Raw genomic sequence first — 10,046 nt, 5'->3', positions numbered from 1 at the left:
AAAATAAATTCTGGTTTATTGTCATTATTAAATGATAATGATAATGATAATGATTATTGTCATTATTAAATGATAAAATTATAAAATGGTCCCCACAATGGGATAGCATAATACACAAATATTTAAATTAATATTTGTAGCTGAAGAATAGCTCTTTTGAACTAACCCGAGTTTGTTTAAATCGGCTCCGCCGTTTTGAAGATACAGGGCGTTCTTTACGGAAACTTTTGAATACCCCCCGCCAACTTCATTTTTAGATATACAGGAAAAATTGTCAAACAAAAGTGGTTCAGATTATCATCGACTTCAAAGACCCGATATTTTTTTGTTAGGTTAATATAGCGGAATTCACAGAAACATCGCTTTTTTTAAATTCCAGATTGCAGTTACGCCCTCTAGCGGTCATTTCAGAAACTTAAAAATATTTTCCAGGTTTTGCTCATGGCCGTTTTAGTAATAACTTTTTTCTACCGCAAGCCTCTACGATGGATAGATTCTCAGATACAGTACCTCGCATTCTTAGTTGGCAACCCTGTACATAAAAATTTGCAATATCAAACGTAACAATGAATAAGTATATTCTCGTTGTTAATTTAAATTTAAACGAGGTGCTTTTCGGTGGGTAATCGAGAACAAGTGCGTGGTAAATTGGGGTAAATTATACTTCAATTTATTATTAGAATATTCGTTCAAATTGTGTATTAGAAGATTTTTCAGTTAACAATTACATTGAATTGTTTATTTCGGTAAATTATACCTATAACATTTGCATCATAAATAAGCCAGAAGTTGTGTAATCTGCATTTAACAATATTTATTAATTTAAAGGTATAATTCAGGTATCGTATCGATTTCGATCTTCCCAAGTTTTTTTTGCATAAACCTATCCAAATTAAGTTTTAGATATACCAGCACTACATTATTTATTTACCACATAATACCGAAAATTAAACTGGTAACTAGATTTTGAACTAACACTTGAACCCTACAATTAAAACCCTAAAAGAAAATCAAAGGTAACTCCTCTTTCTTGATAAACTAAAATTTACATACCTCTTAAATAAGAGGACTAATTGGAAATTGTCGTAAAACAAATGACAGCCTAAAGAAAAGGTACACTTCAATTAAATGAAATGCAAATGGCGGTACTGACGATAAAGAAGAAAAAAAACGCAAATATATCCTCCTTATTGGAGTTTTTAGGCAAATGTAATAAATCCAATAATCCAATAATCCAATTGTAAGAGATTAATAAAATATGGATGATAGCAATTAAAATTCCATGCGTTCTCAACTGACGCCTCAGCTGTTGGTTGAAGTGTCACTCAATACGGTTCTCGACGTGTTAAAATTGCATGGTTTAAATTCCAACAATAATGCTAGACGGTCGCGAATTAGAGCAGTGTACCAAGTCGTTCTTACTTTGCAATAAACGCCTATTTTAAATTGTAGTGTTTAATTAAGGGGTGTTATCCGTCTATTATAATCCCATTTAAAAAATATATAAACCAAAGAGGCAGTAATCCGGACGAATAAACAAAACAAAAAGGGCATGGAACAAAGATCCCACCCATCCCAATGAATCCTGTTTCAAAAAAACGATCCCATTAAAAAATCGAAAAATACATTTGCTTAGCGATTAGGTTATCTGGTAGTTCAGTTCTTTTGAGCAGATGCCCGTTCCTGTTCTTCTGTTGTTTTCCTTATGACAAATTGAGGTACAAATGAGTCCTTCCAGTGGGTGCAACCGCTTGAATGACTAAAGTCTGGATTTCTGCTTCGCGGCCGCCTTGTAACCACTAGGGGTGTTTGCAGGGTTGGCCATTAGTCACTAGAGGGCATTCAACTTCATAGGGCTTCAGGGTGGCCCCCTGCGTTTCGTTCTGACGGGTGTAGTATCATGTTAGTGAAGATCAGAGGTAACTAACCTTGTAGAGATTAAGCGAGAGGTTTACGGATAAAGCGGGGGCATCATCCTCATTCATATCTCCGCGTGATCTCATACTGTCTATAAAAGCCTAATGAAGCAATATTCATCGGTTCACTCCATGTCGATTTCTCCTCATTTATTCACTTAACTGAACTTCCAAGGACAGAGGGGAAGGGAGGAGTGCCTATATCAATGCTACGCGAAAATGGGAAAAGGTATAAGGAACCAAATATATCAACCTGGAGATTTATTTTTACTAAAACAATTGAATGGCCGGGAATGTTATCAGTATTTGACCCGATTATTGGATAAATACGTTCGTGCCAGGTTTGTTGTTGTTTGGATAATCTGAATCTTGTTCAATGGTATACTCACCTTTGAGTTCCCACGTCTTCTATTATAGTGAGAATTTCAATGATCTTGTTAAGTATGTATTAATTCCATAATTCAAGTGGGTCAAAAGTCCAAATTTGAACGTAAATACACGTGGAGTTATTTTGGAGTGGGACTGCCTCATACACGATCAAATCAATTTAAAGATTCGATCGCGCAAACATGCTGCTCAAATTGTGTTTGTTTGGCTTCGCGTTTTGTTCGGTTTCTCAATGTGCTCGAATTTTGGTTATCGTACCAACACCATCGCACAGTCACCATGTGGCAACTCAACCGATTTGGAAAGAATTATGCTTACGAGGTCATCAGGTAACGTCATTGACTACTGTACCAATTAACGACCCGAAACTTACCAACCTCACCGAGATCGATATTAGCTTCTCCAATAGTGCTTGGCATAAGGATCTAAAAGAAATTGTCGCCTCAAATCACTTCCTAACGTACATCAATACTTACGTCGCCCTCGCAAATTCGTGCGACGTCCAACTCGCACATCCCTCAATTCAAGCACTCATTAAAAGTAAAAATGAGTCGTTCGATCTGGTCATCACTGAATCAACGCGACCGGCCTACTTCGCCTTTGCGCAAAAATTCAACTGTCCGTCCATTGGGATCAACACTCTAGATGCATCACCATCAATTTACAGCGCTTTGGGAAATCCGACTCATCCACTACTTTATCCCGATTACTGGATAAGTTATGTGAACGATCTGTCGCTCTTCCAACGCATCTTCAGTGTGGTTCACTATGCGTTTATTATGGTTTGTGAAAAAATGCTACTAATGCCCATGTACCAAGAGATAACAAATCGGCATTTCGGGAGCGAGTACCCACCGCTCGAGCAGTTAATAGCAAACATGAGTTTACTACTGGTCAATTCCGAATCAGTTTTTCGCACTATTAGACCTAGGACGCCAAACATCATACCGATTGGAGGAAACTTAATTCGACTCCCAGCCAAACCTCTTCCAAAGGTAACCCTAAGTGCAGGTATCTTAATTTATAGCGTCCCCTTGCAGGATCTAAAAGAAGCATTGGACAACGCAAAAAATGGTTTCATTTATTTTAGCTTGGGATCCAATGTTAAAAGTAACTTTTTGGACGATCGAGTACGTGATGATATAATGGGGGCATTTCGCGAACTCCCCTACTTGGTGGTGTGGAAGTTGGATACCGACAGCTTACCAAACAACCCGAAGAACGTGCTGCTATACCCGTGGGTGCCTCAGTTAGCTGTCCTTAGTATGCACCACATGATTGTTTTGCTTTTTTAAGTCACATCTTCCAGATCACCCCAACTTAAAGCTCTTCATAACCCACGGCGGTCTTCAGTCGATGACCGAATCGATTTATGCCAACGTGCCGATGTTAGGGATACCATTTTTCGCAGATCAAGATCGTAATGTCCAAGAAATGGTCGCGAAAGGTTACGGCGTGTACCTCGATCATCGACAAATAGAAAAACGTCGCTTAGTGCAAACCATTTTGGAAGTTATCACTAATCCAAAGTAAGTGACCATTTTCCCTCTCCAAAGTTGTCATGTTGCATCTTAAGGTACCGATCCAAACTCAAGGAGTTAGCCGAACTATCAATCGATCAACCAATGACGGGACTCGAGCGAGCCGTTTGGTGGATTGAATATGTTTTGCGCCACAAGGGAGCGAAACATTTGCAAAGTCCAGCCATCTCACTACCCTTTTACCAACATTACTTTTTAGACGTCATTGCTGTCTTAGTACTTATAGTATTCGGAACAATGTATACTTTATGCAGATTGCGAAGAGCTGTATTTTCAAAAAGAGTTAAACTTGGTTAATTTCCAGTTTTTCAATCGAACTCCCCATTTTCTCTTCTTCTGTTACTTCCTGTATTTTCGATCTAATAGTGATGATCTTTGGCAATTTTTTGTTACGCTATACAGTTTGCCTTACCTTATTACAGTTGGAATCACTGGGGAGAAAATTAAAAGCAGTAGCGCTCGGCTAGAACAAATGAGACTTCTTTTTATATGTCGGGACGTGAGACACAATCGGGAAGGGAATTAAATATAACTCGATCGTCTCACAAGCAGACTCACATATTAAACCGAATAAAAGTTAATTAGAGGGCCTCTCCACTCATATTACTACAAGTAATACAAATGTTTGAGGTGCTTCCTCCACGAAATAAACGGATACATACAGAGAAACGTCACCCTGATAATATACGTCCATGTGAGTGCATAAATGAATACTAAATAAAATAATATATAGGCACCTGTACAGTATAACAAAGAAACATGATTCGCTACCTCACTTTATGCCAAGCTTCTTTGCGAAAATCCCCGTTCCTCGGCATCTGCGCAGAATGGTCGAAGTCGAGGACTGAGCACGTTTGCTGTATATACAGAGCGTTTAGAATTTGTTTTCCCATAGTGCTATGTTTTCAGACGTAAGGTGTGTTGTCTAACCGTAGGGGTAGGTCAGTAAATAGTACAGTATCATAAAACCGACCGAATCGACGTACATTTAAAATGAAAAAGATTGAACAGAATAATGGAAGAGAACAAATTGAAGTATGAATAAATAAAATAAGAGTAGCGAAATTAACATAGTGAAAATAAAGGAACATTATGAGGGGACGCAAAATATGCATAGATCATGAGTTGACCTTCGAGGAAAAAATATTAGAGGTGTTGCGGAGACACAAAGGGGAGAAAACAAGATACAATACAATACAATACAAAGCAACAAAGAAAGAAGAATCGGTGAACAAAGAATAAGAGGGCAGAAAAGGAATTGCCTGGGTTTGGAGGGAGAAAGTAAGCGAATCATAAACGAGAGTGGATGCGACGGAAATGGGAACTACTGGAAAAGAGAAAGAGATCATGAAGCTTTTATGCGAAAACGTGGCTAGCAAATATCAACATTGACTGATGGAAGCACGAAGGGAAAAATTGGAAAAACTGAAAGATTCTTGTTTTCGGTACTGAAATGGCGTCGTTGGTGAAGCGAAAGAGGGGGAGGGGGCAATGTAACGAAGCCAGGTGAAAATTACATTCTGAGGTGAAATGAAGAGCTCAGTTTTGGCAGTCGGCAGTAGGCAGTACAACGATTAATGATTTTACCACTCGTATGTCAAAAGAGGTAAACAAGTATAAATTGTGTACAGGCCTTGTGCAGATAAAGCGCATTTTTTAACCGAAATAGCTTTTGTTTTGACATCACCAATGGATATATTTCTTGCAGACGTTTCAATCGTCCTTTGTGAGTACCCTCTTCCGACAATCCGGTCTTGAAGTATAAGGGAATATACTCGATCACGATAAGAGGTCGAGGAGGAACTAGCCCGTACTTGGATAAGAGGACAGAAAGAGAGGCAGTAGTTTGTAGAAAACAGTTCCTTTCGTTGAGATCTTTCATTAGAGTACCATGAAGGATAAAACTAGTTTTGCCGCCGTAAATGCTCGAAATGCTGGCTCAAAAAAATAAGATTTTGAGGGTATACAATTTTCATTGGCGTAAATTATATACAGTGTGTCCCAAATCGGGTGGGATTGCATCGGTAACTTTGTTATTATTAAAGATAGAGAATTGGTTAAATGGGCAATGTTTTGCAGTTTTGGATGCTTATTTAAAATTTCCTTATGGAAATTCAAAATGTCGCATAGGTTCGACGTAAATTCAAAAAAACTAAAATTGGTCATTTCCTTGAATGTCTTATATCATCGAAAGTGTAAAAGATATAAAAAAAGTTTTATATGAAAGTGACTGTCTTTGATACGCTTAATTTAAAATTGATGTCAAAATAAAATTCAAGATGGTCACTTTTGAGGAACATTTACCAACTTCCTAAAGTTAAATAGGCGCCATATTGGATTTTTAGATTACTTGATAGATTTTTAAATTCTCTTTTCAACGAGCTATTATAACATAAGATTGAAAATAAGATACCAGTTATATTAACGGTTTTTGTATTTTAATCTAGTAGTCTGTGACGAATAAAAAAAAACAAAACAAAATCTATTCGAGGCAACAAAACAAGGAAAATAATTACACCAGATGTTTAAAATACTGGCCATTATTAGTGAAACACACTTCAGACAATTTAGTTTAGGCAACGTGTTGCCATTGATGATTATTATTATTATTGTAGTGGTAGCTACTTCCGCTTTACTTTTATTTTTTAATTAAGTACTTACTTTTATAATTTAATGTACTGTACATAATTCGTGAATTGTGACCTGAGCAGCCAGTTTGTTGGTAGGTAGCATAAACTAACCCTTCCTTCGAAACATACGTTGTCGAGAAAAATCCTTTAAGGAAGTTTATTGGAGAATTTGTAAATAATGGTGAGCAGTTAAAAATCCATCGAAGATTACCGGTCCAATTACATGACTTCCCATTATGCCATAAAATACATTAATTTAAAAAAATATTACTTGATTTCGGCGTGAAACTACAACATGTAGGTTTTCCTGTGACGAGTATAGTGTTCATTATGTCGATTTGAACACTTCGCAGTTAGAAGAATAAGATTCATCTGTCCATATACTCGGACTGGTGAAACTGTTAGTTTCGATATTCTTGCGGATAAACCACCTACAAAATGTGACCTGGAACAATGCATCAATGGTAATACATTGTGTAAAATAAAGCGAAGTGTCTTGAAATGTCTTTAACTGGATAATGGCATGACTTTTTTCGAGGGGATAGTTTGTAGTTATACCACCATTTGTAGGTATGTAAGTATGGATAATAAGTCAATAAGTGATGTTATAAAAATCAAATTTTTCTAGACCTAATGCTTATATAAAATTTTGGAGGGAGTTGTAATGCCCAAACCCCCCCCTCTCATGAGTGCGTCCCTGATTTTTTTAAACATCTGATGTAATTATTTTCATTGTTTTGTTGCCTCGAATAGATTTTGTTTTGTTTTTTTTTAATTCATCACAGCCTACTTAATTAAAATATAAAAACCGTTGATATAACTGGTATCTTATTTTCAATCTTATGTTATGATGGCTCGTTGAAAAAGAGAATTAAAAAATCTATGAAGTAATCTAAAAATCCCATATAGCGCCTATTTAACTTTAGGAAGTTGGTAAATGTTCCTCAAAAGTAGCCATCTTGAATTTTTTTTGACATCAATTCTAAATTAAACGTATCAAAGACAGTAACTTTTATATAAAACTTTTTTTATATCTCTTATTCTTTCGATGATATAAGACATTCAAGGAAATGACCAATTTTAGTTTTTTTCAATTTACGTCGAACCTATGCGACATTTTGAATTTCCAAAAGGAAATTTTAAATAAGCATCTAAAACTGCAAAACATTGCCCATTTAACCAATTTCTATCCTTAATAATAACAAAGTTACCCATGCAATCCCACCCGATCTGGGACACACTGTATATATTTCTCAAGATATCGAGATGCTGTTTTCGCGAGCTTGTTTAGGCATCATTTAGCTACTTTTCCATGAAAAAAAATCGAACCAATGCATTTAATTTTTTTGAGAAAATTAACCATTTCTGTCGTAATGTCGAAAAAAGCCCTCAAACGGTGATATGTGAAACTGACAAAACTTCAAATATTATAATATTTGTAGATGAAGAATAGTTCTCTTGAACTAACCCGAGTTTGTTTAAATCGGCTCAGCCGTTTCGAAGATACAGCGTGTTCTTTACGGAAACTTTTGAATACCCCCCCACCCCACATCATTTTTGAGATACAGAAAAAATTGTCAAACAAAAAAGGTTCAGATTATCGTCAACTTCAAAGACCGGATTTTTTTTGTTAGGTTAATGTAGCGGAATTCACAGAAAAATCACTTTTTTAGATTCCAGATTGCAGTTACGCCCCCTAGCGGCCATTTCAAAAACTTAAAAATATTTTCCAGGTTTTTCTCGTGGTCGTTTTAGTAACAACTTTTTTACCGCAAGCCTCTACGATGAACAGGTTCCCAGATACAGTACCTCGCATTCTTATTTGGCCATCTTACAAGGCCAGATGGGACTTCGTGTCAGGCAGCTACTACGCGAAAGAGGCCGCCACAAGACCATCTCGCTGTTTGGTGTGATTCTGTACAGGGTTGTCAAGTTACAACCTGTGTTTGCTGGTCTGCATACCTTCTGGCCACTGTAAATTAAACAATCGCATGAGTCTGGTTCAAACACGTTCCTGTAGAGTAGAGGATGCATGCGGACACGGACACGGCTCAGCCGCACTCGTTCAAATGCGAGAGTCCACATTGGGAGAATCCTAGCCAAACATTACCAAGTCCTCAAGTTTACTTAAATTGTGGGATGGCTTGAATGGTGCTGGGAGCGGACGATTCGGAGATTTGAGCGACGACAAATTAATTTCGTTTTAGAACCGTTGTACCAAAAATAGACAAGTCATACTCGAACAAAGTGATATTTCAACGCGGGTATTACGTGTTTTAAAATCGCGCGTAAATTGTGGAACCTTGAACTCTGGGGAATTTACGCTGTTACGAACAAAGTCGCACCTTGACATGAGGAAAGCTGGAGGACAACCAGGTCAAATGAAATCAGCTATTCTATATGCCATAGAGTACATCAAATTCAGTTTAATTCGATTGAGCTAGTCGGTGCAACCCGAACGCGGAGCAGATACCTTTCGCTGGGGTGCCATTTTGTTTTCTCACAATGTGATTTGTGGTATTTTTATTTAATTCCGTAATCACACTACATTCACTGAACCTTAGGGGCTTTATATCGCACGTCAATCAGGTCTCTCGGATTTGGGGAAAAGGAAAGCACCTCAAAACTGGAAAAACGGAAGCCTCTCCCGTTTCTGGTAACATGCAAGCCGGCATGCTGCGGGGAGTTGTCTGCGAGCGCTTTTCCGATCGAGAGCTCGCCTCTAATTAAAACCCTTCCGATGTACGTGGTGCATCCCGGCTCGTACCCGCCCTTGACCAAGTACTTGTCGGTAATTTCGTGTATGTGATCATTATCCGTTTTGATCCATTCGAATAGCTCCGGTTGTTCCGTGCATAAAATCTACAAGAATAGCAATAGAAGTGCAATTTTCGCTGGGTCTACATTACCATTATGTTCTCTTTCACACCAAATTCCTTGCCACCGTACTCATGGTAAGCGGTACTGTCGTTCTGGTAAATTTTGGCGGGAATTAGGTAAGTCGCATATACTTGACCTATGTAGATCGATTGGTTGCGAACGTCTAAGCCTCCGGGGTAGGCATCTGGCGGTATGCTTCCATCGAAATCCCTCCAGTAATAACCTACGCACAACAATTCGTATTACAAGACCAAGTTACACCCACGTTACCTAAGGGATCTCCTTGCGCGAAGTGTGCAGCACAAAAAACGATCGTCACCACGACACGAAACATTATTAACGATAAACGGAGCAGTTCTGATGACCTTTCGAATCTGCCCTTTATATTGATAATCTCGTGTAAAGTTTGTGGTGGAGGGGATGTAATCGCGGTATAATTCAGTCACGATGTTGGACTTTCCCATATGTAAACATGTATTCTCCAGTGACTCGCCGGTTTTTAGCGCATTTTTGGAAAAAACTACGCTATTATATTCGTAATGGCTGACTGGCTGTCCGGCTGAGATCTCAGCAATTACAATTGCTAGACTAAATTTTCACTAAAAGCTTTCAGTTATGTAGATGTAGATGTGCAGGCTCTCGTCTATTTTGACTTAGATTACTCGTGAGGTCGATAATTTAAAACTTTGCTA

The 10,046-nt window shown here is 37.9% G+C and overlaps 2 protein-coding genes across 2 annotated transcripts; one reads left to right on the top strand and one right to left on the bottom strand.

The window, feature by feature from the left end:
- Nucleotides 1-2,464: 2,464 nt before the first annotated feature.
- Nucleotides 2,465-4,351, top strand: LOC116181443 (UDP-glucuronosyltransferase 2B15-like). The gene is made up of 4 exons (XM_031501819.1): nt 2,465-3,298; nt 3,344-3,566; nt 3,613-3,832; nt 3,880-4,351. Exons 1-4 carry the CDS (start codon nt 2,486-2,488, stop codon nt 4,139-4,141), a joined length of 1,518 nt encoding a protein of 505 aa, XP_031357679.1. The 5' UTR covers nt 2,465-2,485; the 3' UTR covers nt 4,142-4,351.
- A 4,631-nt stretch (nt 4,352-8,982) lies between these two features.
- LOC116180582 lies at nt 8,983-9,722 on the bottom strand. The gene is made up of 3 exons (XM_031500656.1): nt 9,625-9,722; nt 9,384-9,577; nt 8,983-9,336 (listed from the first exon to the last, which is right to left on the bottom strand). The coding sequence occupies exons 1-3, from the start codon at nt 9,686-9,688 to the stop codon at nt 9,025-9,027; spliced, it is 570 nt and encodes a 189-aa protein (XP_031356516.1). The 5' UTR covers nt 9,689-9,722; the 3' UTR covers nt 8,983-9,024.
- Nucleotides 9,723-10,046: the final 324 nt, after the last annotated feature.

This window comes from Photinus pyralis, unplaced genomic scaffold, assembly GCF_008802855.1.
Source record: "Photinus pyralis isolate 1611_PpyrPB1 unplaced genomic scaffold, Ppyr1.3 Ppyr1.4_LG9, whole genome shotgun sequence".
Classification (NCBI taxonomy): domain Eukaryota; kingdom Metazoa; phylum Arthropoda; class Insecta; order Coleoptera; family Lampyridae; genus Photinus; species Photinus pyralis.
The sequence above is the reverse complement of the archived record's forward strand: the minus strand, read 5'-3'. Positions and strand labels throughout refer to the sequence as shown.

Bases quoted from the DNA above. Each gene is read 5' to 3' on its own strand.
- LOC116180582 (XM_031500656.1), bottom strand. From the start codon at position 9,688: ATGTTTCGTGTCGTGGTGACGATCGTTTTTTGTGCTGCACACTTCGCG. The intron at 9,578-9,624 runs GTAACGTGGGTG...TGTTGTGCGTAG, and splicing joins CGCGCAAGGAGATCCCTTAG to GTTATTACTGGAGGGATTTC. The intron at 9,337-9,383 runs GTAATGTAGACC...CTATTCTTGTAG, and splicing joins GTGTGAAAGAGAACATAATG to ATTTTATGCACGGAACAACC.
- LOC116181443 (XM_031501819.1), top strand. From the start codon at position 2,486: ATGCTGCTCAAATTGTGTTTGTTTGGCTTCGCGTTTTGTTCGGTTTCT. The intron at 3,567-3,612 runs GTATGCACCACA...CACATCTTCCAG, and splicing joins GCCTCAGTTAGCTGTCCTTA to ATCACCCCAACTTAAAGCTC. The intron at 3,833-3,879 runs GTAAGTGACCAT...TTGCATCTTAAG, and splicing joins GAAGTTATCACTAATCCAAA to GTACCGATCCAAACTCAAGG.